Genomic DNA, 22,745 nt, shown 5'->3' on the forward strand with positions numbered 1-22,745 from the left:
AAGCATTCATCAGCTAACAAACCCCAGGTTTCTCACACTCCTCTCACACTCCCTGGCTCATCCACACTCTCTAACACACACAAGGAGAGTGCCTTGCCATCTAGTCATTTTCATGTTTGCTGCGAAGAATAAAACATAGGTTGTCATGCACTTGGGAACCGGGAGATAGAGGTAGTCTCATCTCATCTCATCTTCATCCGCTTAGAGGTAGTCATGCTATGTATTCACTGGAAGTCCCACAGGACCATTGTTTTAGTTAGCAGTTATGTTATCACAGGTTGCTAAACAATGAAAGAAACATGTGTACCAGAACCTTTCATTCAATATGCTAAATACTTTTATTTTATTCAATTTGTCAAATACGATACATTACTACTTTGTACAAACCTACAAAGCAGTTCACCATTTAACTAAGAAATGCATCAGACAAAGGAGAGGTATTACAGTACATAGTATTCAGTACTACAGAAGGTACAGAGGTATTACAGTACATAGTATTCAGTACTACAGAAGGTACATAGGTATTACAGTACATAGTATTCAGTACTACAGAAGGTACAGAGGTATTACAGTACATAGTATTCAGCACTACAGAACTCCACACACCACACATCCTCATGAAGAGGTGAAATGAATGCCCTGAGCCACCAGGTGACCAATCAGAAATAAATGCCTTTCTGAAGAAGACCATCAACAGAGCCATTAGTGCAAGGAGCCCTGCAGTTTTAATATACTTTAGATAGCTACAGTAATCATCAGCTGCTACCCCTCAATGTCAGCATAGAGTTATGGTCTTCGGCTCTTTTTAGGCTAATGTTTCATTAATCCTCTCCTCTCCACACCATTCCTTTCTACCATTCCATCTCTCTCCCCAATACCCCTATCACTGAAAAAGTGAGAATCTTAATATCTTAACCTCACCCTTTCACATTTGGCAATAAACTGCAGCTCACGGTGACCATTAAGGACCAATGGGAGCAGAGGGTACATCCACACACTAGGAGGCAGCAGATACAAAACCCAGCTGTCCGCAGCAGTGGGTGACATCCTCTTCCTGGCCCTCTGAGAGTGTTTAGTAAATGACATGATGTGATGGCCACCTGCAGCTGAGAGACTGGGAAAGCCTGTCTTCCTTTACAACTTAATGAGAGCAGACCATGGAATTTCACCATCGCTGGCACAGCAACGGAACCCAGGGAGCACACAAGGCCCATTGACTAGGGCCGCCCAGAGTATCCAATCAATGGCACTCTATAGAATTCTCCATTTAGCTGAGGCAAAAATGCTAAAGGAGAAGGGTGAAGACCTCCTGGTGTGTTCACACCAACTCAGACGGGGTCAGAGGATTAGTGGCACCCATCCATGTTATTGGTCTTAGCATAGAGACGCAAATGTTCCAGTCCTTGATGCCATTGTGATGTCAAGAACTAAATGGACCCTATTCAGACAAAACTGTATCACGTATAGCGTAAAGAGCAAGAGCTCTTTAGTGGTCATATCCAAACACATACAAACGCATGAATGCACACACAATCAAAAGCAGCACACATAGGCACAGGTCCTCTGTAGGATGCAGTGTGTCGGTGAATGTCCACATCCATGGACGTATGGTGGAGCCAGCACAGGTTCAAATCCGGACTACTATCCATTCACTTTGTTAAAATAAGTATTTCTATAAAGATTGTGTGTGCGTGTATGTGTGTATGTGAGTGTGTGTGTGTGTATGTGAGTGTGTGTGTGTGTGTGTGTGTGTGTGCACATAAGCTTGCATCTTTTCATGCTCTCAGCGACAGGGCAGGGGTAGCGATATCATTTAGGATGTCCCCACCAACGTTCAAACCAAACCGACACCCTTGAGCGTAAACATTATTTTTTGTAATTATTCTAATTATGTTCTGCCCACCGACCATCTTCTACAGGCTTGTTGCCTACCCTTGGTCGATTCTTCCCAAGATAATTACGGGGAAATTAAACAGTATATGTTACAGGTCAGATTCACAAAGTTTAACGGGTGATTACTGTGATTTGTAATCGCATAAACAACATCAATGCAGCCAAAAGGTCTCCACAAATTAGTTAGATTTTATAGTGACTCGTGAGATTTTGTAAACACAACTCAAATCCCAGCTGCATGTCTCTCTGTGTCTGAAGGGTGCTTGAGTATTTAAGAAAATGTAGCCCCATCTGTGGTCCACCCCATTCATTACCTCAGAGCTACATCACAGGCAGCGCAGTTAAACCCATCAGAAGCATACATCTTACAAAACTACTAAAACAATCTGGTCTGCATGCACACATGCAGTTCTTCAGGAGCCACTGCAGCTTCAAATCGATCAGGTAATTAGTCTGGTCTGAGCTGAGCGCTCCTTTCGGCAGAGAGAAATTATGAAGCATTTAATAACTGCTAAACTGCCTCCACTCACCCTGGGGTCCATCTGCAGTAATGAGACATTGATCCATAATTGGAAGCACTCGGTCATGAAATGTGAAGACTAATTAAAGAAAGTGAACTTAATAGCAAATATTTACATATTTGCACACCGATTCAACGTTGGTTGCAATCCAGATGTATGAGGGAGAAGATGCCTTATGTACAGGAGGGGCAGAAAGTGCACCCAGATTACATAATGGGATCGATGATGGAGTGATGCACATTTTCATCAGTGGGCTCTACTAATAAACCAAACATGTCCAGAACATACTATGAATACTTTCATGTCACTGCGGAGACTTCAACATCTTCTCCTACACAAGTATTTGAAGTTGCACGCCAAATAACAACTATGATCACGTGTACAATATCTCAGTGAAAGTCCTCATTGCGATTTCATAATCCTCCAGGGTATCTCTTTCTCGCTCAGACGCTCACTCATTGTCATTCGCTCCTGTCGTGTCTCTCCCTCTGTCTGTGACCCCGGCGCTGGCAACTCCTGTCGGGGCAAGTGACAAGAACAGAGTGTGGCATCTCATCTGGTGGTGGTCAATGTGGCTGGAGAACCAACAGTCAGGGGCCCTGCTAAAGATACAGCCTGGGGCCCTGGGAGGGTGTGCCGATACCCTGGTGGCCAAAAACTCAGAGCGTAGGGCGGCTGATTACATGTCAGTGCTGGTAAATGACTGCAAAAGGGGAGCCAGGCAGCAGCGCTGAGGAGGAGCGCTTAGCATTGGAGTTTTAACTGCATTTCATCAAGTGGATGCCAGTTCTGCCCGTTAACCTTGGCTTGGTACAGCAATGTGATGCGACAGTAGAGGGGGGGACACATAGCCAGGGGGAAGCACGGCTCTGCTGCATTCAGATAGCAACCCACCACAGATATCACAGTCTCCTGGAGCCTGGACTTCCTCTATCAAAAATCACTTGGCATCCATTCCTCTTTTCTCCTTGTCCTGCTTCCTTCTATCTGATTGATTCTGTACGCTTTTTGACTCAGAAGAGTGACAAAAGGAGATCCCATTCAGTGTGATGAGGGTTGCAGTGGTACAACACAGCGCTTTTTTTCATTTCACAATCTCACAGCATCTTGTACTTTCTCAGCCCATACTTTGTGCTTCATTCTACCCCTCCAGTGTGTTGCATAGCTAAGGCATTCTGTTAATAGGGTAATTTGAATATTTATCCTGCAGAGGTTACAGAAATGAGAACTCCCTGGTGCCAGCCAAGCAATCCTAGACACACATTCTCAAAGAAAAAGGGCATATAGAATGGCACATGGGAATATGCTGTGCCCTAGCCTATTAAACTCAACTCTACAAATTACGATGGAGTTGAGCAGCGATTAGTGTTGGCGGACTGAAGCTCTAGATCACATAGTTATTTATCAAGAACAACAGACTTAAGCATCCAAAGAATAGCCTGCTTTAACACAGAACAAAGTGATGGTTGAGAAAATCATTATGAAACTGTTAAGTGCTTTTTAACCCCCTATGTGCCTGCGTACATCCTAACTGTGAACCGTATAGATAATATTTTGCTACTATATTGTGTTCTGTAAATATGGAATAGCCCAGATTCTGAAATACATACTTCCACATACAGTTTTTGTATGCTTATGTTTTCGACATACGTTTTGGTGCAATACTTCAAACATGTCAGATTGCCAGGGTGGGTTCTTTGATCATTTTGTACAGATGACCCATTTTACACATTTAAACTGACATGATATGTCATTAAATAATCCCAAACCTCCCTTGGGAATGTAGATTTGATTGAGACCACACAATATGGAATGATGCTTCCTTCCCCAAGATTAAGTCTCTATGCAAACATTTTCAGAACAATCTTTCTGTCCCCTTTCACGTGGATTTGCCCAATAATATATTAATATTAATAGTACATTTCCATTCAAGAAATCAGTCAAGCATTCATATAACGTCTATAGACAGATTACTATTTATGCTGGAGACCACTTTTTCTTCCAAGCTTAGTGCCACCTGTAGCTAACACAGTGGAGTACTCATTTTAGCAGACTCATTCCAAAACAACAAGATTGCCTCTCACCACAGGTCTAATTTAAAGAAAATTGTGTTTGGCTTTTCAGACAACATGAGGAACTGCCTGCAGTGGTATGTGGTCATAAATCTGTTTATGGGCGGAATGTATGAGTAATAATTTCATGCAGGCTTATGCAGACCATGCTGTGCTTATTTATGTCCTTTTGTTTTGTACGGCACCATTTTACAACAGAACCAAAGCTCCCCCTCAGCGGAGAGCTGAATCTAGGTTTATGCAGCAGTACTGAAGCAGCAAGGCAGGCAGGCAGAATGGAGTTTGGCTATCACTGTTGTTATTAGAGACAACACTCTATACTAATGCTCAGCAGCCATTCAAATCCTTTGGGGATTAACCTCTAAGAGCAGGATATCCACTCGCATATTATAAACCCTTATACATCTGAAACACATGAACTTAACCCACAGGCCAGAGGGACCAAACTACAATCTGTCTGTCACTCGTCTGGCTAAGTCACGACGCATCCTGTCCCATATTTACCGTAGTCCATTTAAGTCAGTATTCCTATGGCATTGCAAAGTTTCCCATAAAGAGCTATTCAATCGGTAATGAGCTCAGAAAACCAAATCAGAATGACTCATTTGATATGGACTTGTGTAATCATGATGGGTGAGCCACGTTCACTGTAGTAATGGGAGTTATTACCTCCTGGTTTATTTAGTTCCATTGGAACATTGTGACACTAGGACATTTTGTTCAATCTCTGCATTGTTTCCTTGGCCTGGCCAAGTAACAGGAGCAGAAAGAGCACAGTGCTGCTGAGGTGTAATCTAGCATGATTAGGGTAATCAGTAGGGTGTCCTAGAAAGACACCATCTCAGCCCCCCCTCTTACCGAAGGAGGGCTCACTCATTTCATAACACCCATTTACTTTTCCCTTTTCCATTATCCATACATCATATGGCCTAATGATGGAGCTGATCTAACAAACAGCCCTGCGTTCTCTCTGCCTTGACAAAATCCCGGTGGTAAAGAGCTCTACTTGACTGGGCTGCAGCAGAGAAGAACTGGACTGATCAAACGTAATTCCAGTTGTGAGAGGAGCACATAAATTCTGCAGCACCGACAAATTATGCATTGGTGGAAATACCAATGGGTCTCCTGTGAGGCTGTGTGAATGAAGACCGTGGGGAATGCGGTTGCTTTATTGTCAAGGGTGTTTTTATAAGTCCTAACAGAATAATCTGGGTGAAATGTAATAGACCCGTTTCATTTCTGCCTTGATTTATGCTACATCAAGGTCCACAAATGCCGCTACAGTAGTTCCCATTTGTTCCAATGATACTGTCGGGGCCTTCTGTCAGGGATGGCCTTATGCAGACAATGGGACTTCCAAATACGTGCATTTAATTTGATTACATGTAGTTATTTTAAAACACACAATATGGTCAACGCATTCCTGTGTTAGAAAATGAGTAAGGTCTGGGAAATGTTAAATAAGAAATGCCTGAGTTCCACACTACTCAATCATGTAAGTGTCAGTTTCAACCTGTTTGACTGTGTATCTTCACTGAGGGCTTGGAATGGGTTCTAAATGATTAAGCTAGTTCTGTATAGAGCCTGTAACTGCTCTACATGAGGTCTCTCCCAATGGCCAGTCAGGCTAGGGGATTAATGAAGCTGGTGCCACTGAGGGGAAATCCATCTGGTCTGAGACAGTCTTCATTAACTTGGGCCAGACATGGCACTTTTAGTGAGGAGAGAAAGGTCGACTTAGACTGGGTTATGACATGCTGAGGAAGCAGGACTGCTGTTGTTTAAATGTGCTGCTGGTCTTTAATGGCACTGCCTGTGAGTTTCCAATCTCCTTAAGTGCTCTTTTAGCTGATATCAGGTACAAAACAGTTCTGTGTTTCTATGGGAGTTTATAACGATCCTCCTGTACAGTATTGTATTGGGAGGAAATCAAATTGTGTCTTTTCTCATAACACACAAGGGGAGAAGAACTTGTCACATCATTAGGGTGAGTAAGGAGACACATCTTGGTTAATAAAGTAATATTCTGTCCATTAGAAAAAACTTAAATGCAACTTTTTTCTGAAATGTTTGAGTCAGATCCACTGTATAAACCTCCATTCAAAAATGTGAGGTCACTTAAAAATGTCCTTGTTAGTGAAAGAAACACATTTATGTCCATTAAAATTACATTGAATTGATCAGAAATACAGGGTAGATATCGTTAATGTTGTAAATGACCTTTGTAGCTGGGAATGGCTGATTTTGTAAGGAATATAGGTGTACAGGGGCCCATTATCAGCAAACATCACTCCTGTGTTGCAAAGACACATTGTGTTGGCTAATCCAAGCTAATAATTTTAAAAGGCTAATTGATATTTAGAAAACTCTTTTACAATTATATTAGTACAGCTGAAAACTGTGATGATTAAAGAAACAATAAAACTGGCCTTCTTTAGAGTAGTTGCGTATCTGGGGCATCAGCAATTGTGGGTTCAATAACAGGCTCAAAATGGCCAGAAATGAATAACTTATTTCTGAAACTCATCAGTCTATTCTTGTACTGAGAAATGAAGGCTATTCCATCCGAGAAATTGCCAAGACACTGAAGATCTCACACAACGCTGTGTATTACTCCCTTCACAGAACAGCGTAAACTGGCTGTAATCAAAATAGAAAGAGGAGTGGGAAGCCCTGGTGCACAACTGAGCAAGAGGACAAATACATTAGTGTCAAGCTAGACAAACAGACACCTCACAGGTCCTCAACTGGCAGCTTCATTAAATAGGACCCACAAAACACCAATCTCAACATCAACAGTGAAGAGGCGACTCTGGGATGCTGGTCTTCTAGGCAGAGTTGCAAGGAAAAAGTCATATCGTAGAATGGCCAATAAAAAGAAAAGATTACGATGGGCAAAAGAACACAGACACCGGACAGAGGAAGATAAGTAAAAAGTTTGTGGTGTTTGGATCACAAAACAAAACATTTGTGAGATGCAGACCAAATTAAAATATGCTGGAGGAGTGCTTGACGCCATCTGTCAAGTGTGTTGGAGGCAATGTGATGGACTGGGGGTGCTTTGGTGGTGGTAAAGTAGAATATTTGTACAGGGTATCTTGAAGAAGGGAGGCAATTACTTTGCAACACCATGTCATACCCTGTGGATGGCATTTGATTGGAGCCAATCTCTTCCTACACCAAGACAATGACCCAAAGCACAGCTTCAAACTATGCAACAACTATTTAGGGAAGAAGCAGTCAGCTGGTATTCTGTTTATAATGAGATCTGGTGACTCTGTCCAGCAGAGTCATCAGATCTCAACCGTACTGAGCTGTTGTGAGAGCAGCTTGACCGTATGGTATTTAAGAAGTGCCCATCAAGCCAATTCAACTTGTGGGAGGTGCTTGAGGAAGCATGGGGAGAAATGTCTTTTGATTCTGCTAACAAACTGACAACTGGAATGCCAAAGGTCTGCAAGGTTGTAATTGCTGCAAATGGAGGATTCTTGGACAAAAGCAAAATTTGACACAATTATAATTTCACATAAAAATCATTATTTCTAACCTTGTCAACTACAACATTTCTAGGTGACCCCAAACTCTTGAATGCTAGTGTATTCTTTGGAGGCTGTGATAAATACCACTTTATTTTCATTCAAGGAAAAGTGCGTATGGGCATCTAAGGGTGAGTTAAAATGTAATTCACCCTTATAAATAAAAAACATTTCTGAAATGAAATGGAACTGCCACCACTCCTAGTGTGACTCCTCAATGTCACATTGTATGCAAAGTCTCAATTCCCTTCTATAAACAGCATGAAAGGGAGGTCTCCTGCAGTATAACTGCTGCTCTCCCCATGTACCACGCATAAAATACATCCTAAACACAAGGTAAAAAGTAGGTGTGAACAGGTAATAACAATTCCCCCTGGTAAAAGAGCTGACTGACCACTACAGTAAACGCAACTGCTCGTTGTGGATGGAGAAACTGACAAACAGGGGAATATAGAGGGAAATACAGTCAGTTTGAGCTTGAGAAATTGGATGACAGCTCAATAGATGAGATGCCTGTAACTAATTCCTCCAAAGGGGCTCCAATGAAAACACTTGGAGTGGGCAGGAGGGGGGTGGGGTTGAGCCAATTTTTTTTACTGTATATTATATCCAAGGCTGGACTTCTTTAGGCTTCTTTATGGAATGATTTGAACAGCTGGGGGATTAGTGAGCAGTTGTCCGTCCAACAAAGCCTGACAGGACAGTCACGGATTAAACAGAATATGCTCGCTCTTGTCTTTGACTCCCTCACTTAAATCAATAGCAACAGATTTAACTATGCACTCAATGGGTAGATCCTCTGCCTATTATGGTGATACTCCTGAGAGAGAGTGGCGAGACACACCCAAGCAGGTTGACTGCACCGGGCTGTTGATTGACAGGTTTTATGTTGTAAGATTCTGAAGCATGTTTGGGCTACCTCCCTGGTACAGAATGTACAAAATACAACAGACATGAATGTCCAAAGTCTCTGGACTAATCAAGGCTGGCATAGCTATCACTCTTCCTTCTTTTGAGGACACATCTCTGCACTGAACTAACCAAAGTAGAATTATAAAAGCTAAATCTATTTTCTTTAAAAGCAGGTAGAGCGAAACGATGCTGATGGACTTAATAAGCAGAGCGTTCCAACCTCCTAATTATTCTCTAATGCGTAAACTTCCACTTTTCACTAGAAAGTTAGATTTATTAACCCAACTTCCTGATCCATGGAAGAAAACCATTAGGATACACAAAGGGCCTGGATCTGAGCTTAATTAACACAGCAGCAACCTTTTACACATCGTGGAAATCCGTTTCCTATTTACTAGATTAATTTAAGTAATACAGATAGGAAATGACCAAAACAACTTTAAGGCCGTTTCAGATGGGGAAATTAATATGCTAATCAAAAGAGAGCTGTAGAGGCACTGTTAATAACCTCTTCCTTGCTAGTTGGTGCATGGGCACCACCACAGAGATGATTCATCATTCAAGCCAACACTACGATATGGAGTCAACTGTTAGTTGGACGGCAGCATTCAGGGGAGGGTTGGAGATTGGTTTGTTGGCTGTCCACCAGTCATGTCCAATAGGACACAGTGTGGAAATCCAGGCTGACTGACCTTTGACCGTAGCTGGACTCCTTCCTGCGGCAGTGGAGGGTGACCACCCTGTGTCCCTCGCTCCTTACGTCCTGGCTCACCATCCACAGGGTGGGGTTGCTGGGGCGGGCACCCAGAAATGCCACGCCCTCTTTCAACTTGACCCTGGGGAAGAAGCAATAACAAAGAAAAACTGAAAGATACAAGAAGCGCAGCATGGCCAGGTTAAGCATGTGGTTATATCAAACAGATCTTTAGTTTACCGAATCCCTGAAAGCATCCAGCTGAACCAGCCTCACACAGCTGAGACCCAGCAGACCATGTCGTATTCACCAAAGAAATACTCGAAACCGGATCAGATGGTCTCAGAACATTTCCTTTCATTTATATGTGCCTCAGCTGTCTTTCCTTTGCTTCCCAAGAAATAATTTCTCAAACTGTCACGCTACAGAACCAATTATGTGAATGAGAGATGTGTATATCCTCCGAGAAGAGTATATTGATAGATTGCAGATGCTTTGTTCTCTGTCTTTCCTAATGTAACTACTGCTCTTTCAATAACAACTGCATTACCGTATACACACACACTTACTCTGGAAAGATATAACATTGTTTACATTAAAATCACAGTCTTATTTTGATTTCACATGTATCAGTGAAGTAGATTCAAATGAAAGTTAATGACACAGGAACTACACAATTTCTAACCATGTGTGTCCTAGATACAATATGCTTTCAGCAGAAATGTTTAATAACAATGAAGCATGAATGAAAGGCATTCAGTGACTGCAGCAAATGACAGTGGCCAATATCCTTGGAAGAAAATACTACAAAAAGTGAGTGTTCACAGAGAAAATCTCCAAAAGGTATTAGTCCAGTCACTGCACAGAAAGCAATCGGGTTTCTCAGGGGCAAAAGAAAACCAAAAAGCAAAAACAGCCTTTCTTTACATTACGTAAAATGTCTAGTCTGGTGCAGTCAGGAAGAACTATGTGTCTTGCTAACACAACACACCTTCCTAACACCACACCTTTTCCCAACACCACACCCCTTCCCAACCCCACAACTCATTCCCAAGACCACAACCATTCCCAGCACCACACCAATTCCCAACAACAAACACTGACTAGCTGATACCCTGACAAAGGAATGATCAGACCCAGCCCGAAGACCTCTCTGTTCAGACATTGTTGTTGACAAATTAAAGTGAGCTGTTGCTATAATAGCTGTTGAATCAATGGCAGCTGCCCTCTGCCACAACAGCAATAAGAAACATATTCCAATGCCAGAAATATATGCAATGACAAAACCCTCTCTTGACTAGTCAGAAGGAACACTTTGATGTGAGATCTTATTAGCATGTGACAGAAACAATGATTGGAGCTGGGGAATCATAATGAGACAGCAGCACAGGTGGTGTTGTTCCACTCTCTACAGGATTGGGGATGCACTCCAGGGCTAATGGTCACTCAGAATGCATTACTGCGTGCTACACTTTCTAGACATTTGACATTTCTCGACCAGGTTGGTTCTTTGTCTTCGATGTTAGCGTGGGGTATCAGGCACCCTATACTATATTTGAGAATCCAGACAGATAGGCCTAATGTGAGGGGATTATATAACCAGAAAAGGAACCAGGCATGGGTTACAAGCCTATTTTGGCCAGCCTGCAATTAGATAAAGGTTGTTGCCCTCACTGGACTTGAACCCAGGTCTCCCATGTGAGAGGCTGTGTTTTTAACCACTACACCACAAGGCTGTAAAAATTCTGAATGTCGGTAAAGCGTCTTGACATTAGATAATTCTGTCAAGCATTAACATCGCGCCAAATTTGAATATTTCGCTAGACACCATTAAACATTGTGTTAAACTGACTAACGTTTCTTATTAAGTTTACTTTCACGCCCAAATAGCATCTACAAACTGCATGGCTTTTGCCACTGGCAGTTTTAACAGCGTATTAGCCAGTAATAGGCTTACTAGTATCTACTAACTTACTACTTGGAATAGTCATAAGAACTGAGCAATTGTTTGCAAGACTAAAGGTGACTTTACACTGCCAAAGCTATTTCACTTTGTGGCACAACAACGCTCCTTTTCCTTTCATTCATGAATGACACTGATACAATAACTATCAATATAGGTGATGATAGCTGACTTTTTCGTCAAGTGAAAAGACAAGAGAATCGGGGAAACCCCTCCTCTTTTACTGTCCAAGGGGTTGTGATCTAGCCTATATTGCCCCAAAAAGCATGTACGGATGTTTACGTCAAAAGCCCACTAGAAATAGTCGCAAAATAACCGTAAACAGATTTATTTTAGGCTTACTTTAATGTAGCTACTGAATATTACCGCTTATGCAACCCAACAGAAAAGAGAGGGGAACTTCAATGTCTGAGATGGTGCAAAACTCTATGAACGCTGTACCCATTAAATCCAGGTAAGATGCAATTGAGTTAATGTTATGGGGATCTGTTTAATGTGGCTCTTATACATACTACATGCAGTGAAGAGGTTAATGGAACTCAACCCAAACAATGGAAGTGCTAAGGAAGTGCATTGGGGAAAGATGCCTGGCGAATCTCCTCACTGCCCCCAGATTAGCCTACATTATGTCAATTGCTTGTATATGTGTATATGTATATTTCATACTATGTTAAAGTAATGATGCATGAAAGGATCAACCACAGTCAGTAGCAGCATGTGATGAAGGGGCTGCCAGATAAAGAACCAGGCAAGCCTAGTTCTGCCGGCCCATGATTAGAAGGGATGAATGTTGTGGTCCCTGGCAGGATTCGATCCGCGGTTTCCTATGTGGCAGACTGCGTATTTCACCATTACGCCATTTAAGCATGATATGTGTATAGAGATGTGGTGTTTGGTTATTCAGCATTGTCAAAACATGCATGTGCTGGAGTTTGAAGACATGCCTGGGCTACATACTTTACATACTTTAAGCCTCATTCACACCAGGGACAGCAAAATGTATGCGTTCTCGGGCAGAAGTCTGTTCATTTAAATAAAAAGCAATCGGCACCGCTCCAGCTAATCTAATGCTCTTGGCCAGATGTGGGTGCGGTATGGCAGAAGTGTTGCATGAGGTGACATTTTCCAACTTGTGCAGTGCTTTTTCGTACGGTGTCAGAAACGGAAGCTGATGTACCACCGAAGAAGAACTGAGTTTATGGGATGGCAAGAAAAGCTTTGAGAGCTCAATATTTGTAGTAGCCTACAATATCAAAGTTTGAGACTTAAGCTAAATATTTGAGAGAGACCCAATTGGTAAAATATTTTAGGGACATTTTTATGGAAAATAAATATATATACATAGCCTGCGTGACTTCAAAGTTTTCATTTTATCTATTACAATGATACCTAAATTGAAAAAGCTCCTGCTCATCACCTTGCTAGGCACTAACAAAACATCTTTGTGATACTGGTTATGAAGATGCGGAAGATAACTGCAATGTTTGCATAGTTTGATTGCGATGTTTGGATTAAGGTACCGTATGGTAATGTTATGCTGTGCCTTGTGTAAACAAGGCTTTAGAGCAGTGTGCAAATCGGTGAGCGGCGTGACTCAGGGCATAGCCTTTTTTGACGGTAAGAGAAAACAGGTAGAGAAGAAATGTACATTTAACGCATTAAATTAGAAAATGATGACTGTGAATGGCTAATAGCAAGAGATGATCGGAATCAGAAAATTATAGTTTTATCATTAAATATATACTTTCATTAAATGCTATATGTATTTTACTAAGTTCAACCCCACTGGTCTATTAACGTAATGTCACAGCTACTCTCTCCCTAAGTTGCGCTGTTTCCAATGCAGCTCATAATTGTTCTTTTATCCAATCCGATTTTTCACCTGTGCTGTCTCCGGGTGAATATCTACCCTTAGCCCTAACCTTTTCAAGTGAATTCCCCTCTGCTGTTGAGGCAAATAAGGATGATGTCGGTGATTGTCATTTTCTTTAACCAATCAGATCTCAAGTTTTTCCATGTTGGGCATATGCTTTGACATGCCAAGCCTTCTAGCTGGCTAATAGCTATACAGCACCTATAATGAAAACAATGACTCCAATCACTCCATGGCTGGTTTGTTTCTTTAGAAAACAATGACAGTGGAATAGCTAACCACTACGCTGTGAACTATGCTATGCAAAATTGAAATCGAGAGCAATATGTTCATTATCGGTGCAGTTCGTCCATCACACTATAACCATAAACAGTTTTACTTCAGGCTTACTATAATATAGCTACTGAAGGTAGTAGCCAACAACATTGTAGTCGGTCCAGAACAGATCCTAGTTCCTTATCTGTTTGTTCCGTGGGGAGGATGGAACCCCGGTGCAACGGTGGCGGAGGAAAGGGACCAGGTGCAGGCGGATTGCAGTCGAGGTAGACTTTTTACATTGAAACAAACACAGACTACAAACAAACTGAATGAAAGGGGAAAAAGCTGGCTTAGCAGCAAACCGACCGCACTTACCTGTTACGTGTGACATTCAAGCAACAACGATAACCGACAACTGAGGGCAGCAGAGGAGAAACATTCAAACACACAGTGATGACATAATTGGGACCTGGTGTACGTGATGATGGGAGACAAGACAACGAATGAGTCCGGGGTGAGTTCGCGGAGTGACAGGAACTGGGAGTGTACGGCATGATGGCGCAGATCCTCACCGCACCGTGACCCCCGGGCGACAACGGGGTAACCACTCCGCGTCTCTAACCACTATGCAAAAAAACGATGGATTGTCAGTACTAGCTAAGCAGTCATTGTGATTCATGTTGACAATATAGTGGCAGATTTTTTCAATTATGTTTCACACTAACAATTTTAGAATTTTACAGATAAACAGATACATTTAAATAAAACATGTCAGTGCTCATAAAAATCACAAACTCCTAGTTTGGACAAGGTCCATTTCTTGATCAAGTGTGCACAATAACAGCACATAAAGCTTGTAGGCATATGCTACATTAATACTGATGTAAAATGCTTGAAATTACCGCTTGCTACTTAGTTATCTGAACTTTCATCATTCACATTGTTCCCAATTATATTATTGTTTGTAGCATATTGTTATATTGCTTATCTGGGTCAATTTTGTTATTATTCTATTCAAAATTTGGGGAATTTTACAATAATTGTTTTGTGTATAATTACCTAATGTGCTTTTATATTTGTGGGGATACAATATAATGTTTAAGGTCAATGATGCACTGCCAGGGACAATCTATTCACATTAACAATTCAGCATTTTACTGAAATCTGCCATGGTTATAAAAATGCAGTAATTGAGGTAGGGCTTTGGTGATTGCCAGGGGCTAGTACCAGCTCAATGTTAACACCATTTGTAACTGTTATAGTACACTTTATTTGTGTAGTACAGTGGCTTGTGGGCATGCATAAATAATAGCTGAGTTCTAAAATTGCCAGTGACACCAATATATATTCACGCCATATTCACCTTAAACTGCATTACAGCTAGAAATACCTTTGACTACCAGCAACAGTTTCTGTATGCTAGCTACTGTATGCCACCAGCTCATACTTTATGAATGGGAGACATAATTTAGCAGTCCCTTCTTCTAAACCTGAAAAGAAAAATGTCTATATGTTATTGCACTGTAATCTTTTAACAACAATTAAATCATAATGGACTGAAAAAAAACCTCTTTGTTTAGTGTTCTATTGACCACTATAGCGTACCCTTAACACATTACAGATGAGTTTTCCAAGCTTTTTCTGTCTTTATGTATGTCTGATTGTAAGTTTGTAAGTTGCTTTTAAAGGAGGCAGAGACTAGTGGGGATTTGATGTCACTCAGTAGATCCCTATCCAGATATTGTATGGGAAACTGTTCTTGACTAGGCTGAATACATCATTTAAGAATACAGGCCATTAACGTCTCCAACCATGTCGGAGCTGAGAGTGTAGGGTAGCTCATTGAGTGCATTGACTGAAGTGAAAGTCCCTTTATTGAGTTAATGTTCAATAAGGACATCCAGTTGAGGAGCCTCCTGCAGCTCTGAAGGCCCATAAGGGTTTCTAACATCTATCTAAACCTCTGCATGTATACACTACCTGAAATACTGGAGCGTTTCCACTTTTTTTAATTTGTAAACTGACATTTTGAACAAATATGCTTTCCGTGTATATTTCATAACATATAATTATACTATCAATAGGAAACTCCTGAGTGTATATGTGACACCTAAAAGCTGACATATGCAATATTTGGTTTGCTTCTTGAATAACTTGGCAATAGGCAAAGTTAACATATTTGCCTCACATACTCCTTGTAAAAATCTAGTAAAAAGTGTTGTACTGTTTGTCCCAACTGAGTCATGGTAGGAACAACATACTGTAAAAATATATTGTAAGTCTGAATTAATCTAAGATATATCAACAAATCTATAATGGCACTGGCCTTTTTGCAGAGATCTTTGTCACAACGTTTTACATATAAATTGTCTAAGAATGTTTGGTGCAATATTTTGGCAAGTAAAATTATGTTTGTGATTCGCTAAAAGGGATTGCTAGTACAATTATTGTAAAGTAAATTCTGTATCTACCTGAGAGGTTTTTCTGAAACATGAAAGCAAGAAAGATTATTTGGCCTTCATGCCTCCACAACACACAATGGACCGTAGAAAATGTTACACAATACTGACATAATTGAAATCACCACAAAATAGTCTGGGCCAATTCACCACAAAACAGTATACATATTGAGTGGACGGTTATGAAGAGTTTCATCTGTCCTTTTCAATCACTTATTATACATTTCTTTCTCACAAATTAACTCCAATGAATGCAGTATCACTCTCTGTACTGTGGGGAATCAGAAACCAAATAGTGAGTGAAATCATGGGCAAGTCTGAGAATAGAATGCAGCAATTGGGTGTTATTCTCAACAAAGTAAAGCTTTGAGCTGACATTTTCACAGAAGTAAAAGGTGGAAGCTTATTCTATATCAATACTTGCAGGCTCCAATAGATTTTCTATAAAATATTGAGCTACAGTACGTACCAGATCGAATGTCCTGAATACCAAATAATGCCCAGTAATACACGAATGAAGCAAAGATAATACCTGAAATAACACAAACGAAAAGGAAATGGCATGTGTTTGAAACAGCCAATGATTCATTAACACTACACTGATACTGCATGGGAGTCACAATATGCTATTTCACAAAGCTGTCAACATAACGAATCTTGACATTTCCTCTTTAAGTTGGAACAAAATGGAGCTGAGCACAGTGGACACTGCTTCTCCTGAGGCGATCAGAATGCTACTAGTGCAGTCCACTCTCAATTCTAACACAATTTCAACTCATCATTGTCCTTTCACAGGGCACAGAGGAATAACATCACGGCACCCCACTACCAGCCAACCCCCTCTCCAATCCCCTCCACCTCCTCTCTCAGACCCTGATTGTCTGCAGAAGCCACACTGACTCCTTGGCACATTTCCTCAGTAAATAACGATGAGATAACTAGAAAGAAGCACTGTCTCTCGACGGGGCAATAAAGGAAATAAACATCTTCTGAGAAAATCCAACAAGTTGGAAGCTGAGCGACATTGTTAGTCCCCAGCCGGCGGTACCCCACGTGCGCCCGGGCCTCCCTCGCTCCCCTTTCCCTCCCTCCACCCGCTCTGCCTGGCACCATTAAACAGCACAGGCTTGTGGAGAGGAGAGAGATGGCACTCTGCTCCCCTCCGTTTCCCTCCATTACTCCGCTGAGGCCCATCTGCATCCTCCATCACCAGGCTAGGTGCTGCATGCAGGAGGCCATGTTTCACGGCTCCTCTGGTCCGCCCTGTCCAACACACACAGTGTGTGGGGAATGAGATGGCCCAAAGGGGGGGGCGGGGGGGGGTGGTGAAGAGTGAGTTTGGCATCAGGGACACAGCAGGGGGTCAACGGGAGAGACTGCAGGAGGGATGGTGGTTTGTGATGGTTTGTGGCTCAAGGCTAATGGAAACTGAGCTGAAAAGCCTAAGAAGCAGCTGACACTGTGAAAAAGACTGTACCAAGCCTGTCCCAAGACCATCAAAACCCCAGGTTATTAAACACACCAACACTGAAATATACAATAAATCCTAGCCTAGACTGCACAAAAAAAGACTATTCATAATACTGTAGCCATGTGCAACCACAAAAAGTATGTTTTCCCAGATCTACTATTTGGACATTAATAAGAACAAACTATAAGAATCACAAAGGCAGATGTTTTATTCCGCAATACCTGGAGGTAGTTAAGGTTTGTCGGTGAGACCAATTAAGATGTTGGTAAATCAGTTATTTGGTATGCAGTGCTTGCAAGTTTCTGGAAAGCACAGATGTCCCATTCAACACACATACGCTCAAGTAATGTGTATTTACATTACAGTCCTGCATCAGGCCGGTTGCCTGCCATTCCCTGTAGGTGAACTGGAAATAAATTGGTGTATTAAAAGACATTTTGAACCGGCAATTTTATTTCTACAACAAATTAAAGTTAGAGACAAAATAGTTAGGAGTTGCTAATAATTATAATATGAGGTTGTGAATCTAGCAAGACAGTAAATCCTTGTGCCTGTATGTGGTAACACTGGCTTGGGGTGTGTTGAGTCAATGGCTGCCATACCCCTAGAAATAGTTTGCCCACTCCCATCCAAAGGACCAAGAGGCCACATTGTGTTTGTGTCTGTGTACTGTGCATTTAACTGCTAGTTAAATTAATCATGGAAAATCTGTTACACTGTGACAACAGTTTACCTCAGTGTTATACTATGTGACAACGTTGTACCTCACTGTTATATTATGTGACAACAGTATATCTCAGTGTTATACTATGTGACAACAGTATATCTCACTGTTATACTATGTGACAACAGTATACCTCAGTGTTATACTATGTGACAACGTTGTACCTCACTGTTATATTATGTGACAACAGTATACCTCAGCGTTATACTAAGTCACAATAGTTTACTTCTGTATACCTCAGTGTTATACTATGTGACAACAGTACATCTCAGTGTTATACAATGTGATAACAGTATATCTTACTGTTATACTATGTGACAACAGTATATCTCACTGTTATACTATGTGACAACAGTATACCTCAGTGTTATACTATGTGACAACAGTATATCTCACTGTTATACTATGTGACAACAGTATACCTTACTGTTATACTGTGAAATATACTATATTCTTTATGACAAACTGTTGTCTTAATGGAATGTAAATACGATGATAAACAAAGTTTTGTGACGCATTGTATAAATCACATCACCCTCTACTTTTAACCTCACAATGCATTATTCATATGGTCTCTCTTTTAACCATCACAATGTCAACATAAATTACAAGAAATTATTTAGAATTCCCCACCTGTGCCTATGTCATTATGTCAATATTTGCATATATTATATACATATCATGTATCTTCCCATTTTATCAATACTGACAAGTGCATAGCAAGCTGGGGTTGCAGAAGGCCTTAAGAGGCGCAGTAAAAAGAAAGTTCTTTGTCCAATGTATCACTGCAATGCGGATGACACTTTTCTCCTTCCCCACTTCTGACACCCAGTCTCTGTGTGCCTGGCATACATCTCAGCTTGGATGTCGACCCACCACCTCAAATTCAACCTTGACAAGAAAACGGCAAGCAGCAAAGGATCTAATTGAACCACTTTTCATATCTCATCTTGACTACTGCATCAAAACCTCTAAGCCATCAAACCTCTGCAGCAAATCTGGTGTTCAATCTTTTAAACTTCCATGCCACCCCAATATCTTGCAAATCCTATGGCTTCCACTGTTACCGACCTAGCTATTGTCAAACTCTATATTCCAACCCCAGCACTCCGTGCGGTTGGCTCCGCTCCGTCAAAGCCCTTTTTTGTCCAGGCACTCCATGGTAAAACCAGACTCTCCCTAATGACAGAGTCTCTGCTCATCTCAAAACATCTGAAATTCTACTTTTATGAAGAGTATCTTAAATAAGACAGCTAAATCTCTATATACAATAACAAAGGATAATGTACTGTACCTACTGTAGAAACATTTGAATGAACAAGGTTGCTCGAAATCAGCGTACCTGTTTATAGTGTTTTAATAGAACGCCCTTTTGTATTGAAAATACTTGTGGGATCCCTGACAACTTGTATTGTCTAACAAAGTAAAATGATTAGGACAAATGTTGCTGTAGTTGTTGTTCTGTTAGTTTTGGCTTGAGGTCCGGGTCCAATAACTTTAAAAATATGAAAATATTTAGCTACAGTAGATGTCCCCTAAAATGAGGAAAGGGGCCACCGCCGACCAAAGGGAGGCTAAACCATACTGCACCAATTCTTTCATATCCTAGCTGCGGCATACCAGCACCCTTTGGGACATACAGCACTCCTGCTCAACGAACCACACAGCAACCAGGCAGAGCCCAACGTGTTGCCCTGGCCACACACCAAAAGCAGCCTGAACACCCACTGGTAGTCCGTCGCTCTTCCATGAAGAAACAGAATCAGTGAATTGTCTTGTGTTACTTAGCAGTGGCTAATTTCTGTGGCTAATAGAGTCTGGTCTATAAGAGGCTGTCAAATCCCAATATCATGATTGGATCCCTACTTTTGAGGGACCTGGGGGAACACGGTCAGTGAAGCATAGTGCTCTTGCGGTTTACTTCTTGGTGCAGTATCAGCAAATATGGTACATAGACAGAGGATCAAGACCCTTGTAAGACACCACGAAAGAAGGCAGGGAATGTTTTGCAGTGAAGTCCACTGTGAGGCCAGGAATAAAACCATAGATTAGACCAGGGGTCTTGTGGAGGGCAATTGGCCCGTATTGTCCTTATTTGAGGGTTACTAATCAAATTGGGTAGCTTTGTTGTGCTCGAGGAACTCCCATGCGTCATTCTTCAAACGGAGTCTTTGGCTCGCTGGCAATTGTACCTGTATACAGCACACTCCAAGTGTTTACAACATACCTTTAGTGGTCAATCATTCCACTGCAAAGAGAGAGAGCACGTTTCCTTGGCTTTTTAATTCAGAATCACATAGCAGAGATTATGTTGAGCCATTGATCTCCTTAGTGGTGTGCATAGAGAGTGTTTTTCTATTTTTTCATGCATATCTCTGTGCCAGTTTCACCACCCTTTGTCTCAACACGCTACTGTATGTGCAAAAAGGAACCTTTACAAACCCTTATTGAGTATTCATATGCTTGCTGATATGGTGAGCAGTTTTGTGATTTCCTCACAAATCTGCCTCTTAATTGGATTTTAATGATAGTCTGGCCGAGAGTGAGAGAAAGAGAGACAGTGAAAGAGAGAGAGTCCAAAAAAGGGAGAAAAAGAGAAAACACAAAGAGACAAATGGGAAGGGACTGAGAGAATGAGAAAAACAGAAAGATAGCACGAGAGCAAGAAAGAGTCAAATTTCAATTAGTTAAAACTAAATGACTATTGTAAGACACGTGTAATATTTCTTCTTTTGCTCCATCCAGAGTTTTCCAATAATTTAAACATGGGGCACTGCTAATTCCCTGTATTTCCAGAAGGTTAGCTCGACCAAGCACCTACAGGGCTCAAACTGTTCGCCTCATTCACTGCAATTGGATTTTTTTTTGAATGGCAGTTAGGCTATGATTTGCGTAGTTACTATTTTCTATAGCGGAAAAGTTGAGGTGCTACTCTCTCCCGCACATGGACGTAAGTCCTAGGGTATACAAGTGTAACCCCGTTTCAGAGGAGTTGATTTGGAGAGAGGACAAAGAGAGAGAGAGAGAGAGCAGACAGAGAGAGCAGACAGAGCAGCAGATGAGTTCAGTTCAGGAAGACAGTGAATTTCCAGTGATTTCTACAGCAGGTGCAGTCTAATCTGCAAGCAAACGTGTGCATATGGGTAAACATGGCTATCATTTACAGCACAACACCACTCTCAGCCTCAACACACACACACGGCCGGGCCTCCACTAAGCTGTGACGGAGAGATAATGCCGGGATGTTGCCTGAGGCAGGAGACAGATTTACCCTCACATTTGTTTCCCCCCCTTTTCTTCACTCAGTCTATTTTTCATTTTGTTTGTACTTCTGAAAATAGGTGGAATAAATAGTTCTGTAACCGGAGGAAATTGGTTTTAAATGGAAGCCCTATTGAAAGCCTATTTTTCTTTTGTTGAATTTCTTGTTTAGAAATTGTGCAATTGGTTGCACCTGACTGGTACTGCTGGAGCTTACATATCAACTGGGATGCATGCTCCGAGTGGACAGATGACCAGGTTTAATGTTTGCCTCTACCCTAAACCCCAATTTTAACCCGAACATCTGCCCTAAACTTAACCTTCATCTTCAGCATTTACATTACAATGAGAAGACAGCAGGCAGTAGGCTACACGAGGATGAGGAACTGGGCATGTACCCATACTTGTTATTCTTTGTGGTGTCCAGGCCTTTTACATGGCCGTCACAGCCCAGAGTTATTTACACCAGTGGCTTCCTCTCCTCCTTAATTCAGGCCCCCTCCAAGGCCAATGCTCACCCCCCACATCAACACACCACAGGGACAGGGAGTTAGTTAAAGATAAGCATTGTGGCAGCATTGGCTACTGACACTACTCCAACAACAAGAGGATTTAGGCTGAAAATAGAGAACTAATGCCCTTCACGTGATGGGAATCTCAGATAAACACACGCTCATGCATAAAACGCAGACATCTACACTGCCACGCATGCACACGCACGCACACGTACGCACACACACGCGCACACACACACACACAGCTCTCAGTGAGGTAATGAACAGCCTGCCATGGTACAAGCCCTCCGGCACGGCTTACTCTAATGCTCACAAAATTACTTTTAATTGGTGGATGAGAATAAATCAATGCAAACCATGTTTGGAAACTAACAGGGGAAAGGACGGGGAATAAAAGATAAAGGGATGTAGGAGAGAAACAAAGTTGAGTGTGGGTGGATCAAATGCTGCGCTCCTCTGGAAATTCTGCCAGGTGACGGTTCTGACAATTAGGAACAGAAATCATATGACACTCACTAAATACCTCTGCATCATCGGAAACAACAGCGACTGATGAATAGAGATGTAGTGGGTACAGACACATGGGGTTACAA

The 22,745-nt window shown here is 41.6% G+C and overlaps 1 protein-coding gene across 2 annotated transcripts in view; it reads right to left on the bottom strand.

Annotated features, from left to right (window-relative positions):
• si:dkeyp-14d3.1 (transmembrane protein 132C) overlaps positions 1–22,745 on the bottom strand; it is a 170,423-nt gene that overhangs the window by 67,539 nt on the left and 80,139 nt on the right. Inside the window, exons 1-2 of one of the 2 annotated variants that reach the window (XM_010895713.3) lie at positions 13,855–13,892; positions 9,627–9,770 (exon numbers count right to left, since the gene is read on the bottom strand). In XM_010895713.3, the coding sequence (XP_010894015.1) occupies positions 9,627–9,709 (83 nt within the window). In that variant the 5' untranslated portion in view covers positions 9,710–9,770; positions 13,855–13,892. Of the gene's footprint in view, positions 1–9,626; positions 9,771–13,854; positions 13,893–22,745 lie in introns of those variants that run through there. The other variant, XM_020052672.2, reaches the window with a different exon arrangement.

The sequence above is a fragment of the Esox lucius genome, chromosome 13, assembly GCF_011004845.1.
Source record: "Esox lucius isolate fEsoLuc1 chromosome 13, fEsoLuc1.pri, whole genome shotgun sequence".
NCBI classification, from domain to species: domain Eukaryota; kingdom Metazoa; phylum Chordata; class Actinopteri; order Esociformes; family Esocidae; genus Esox; species Esox lucius.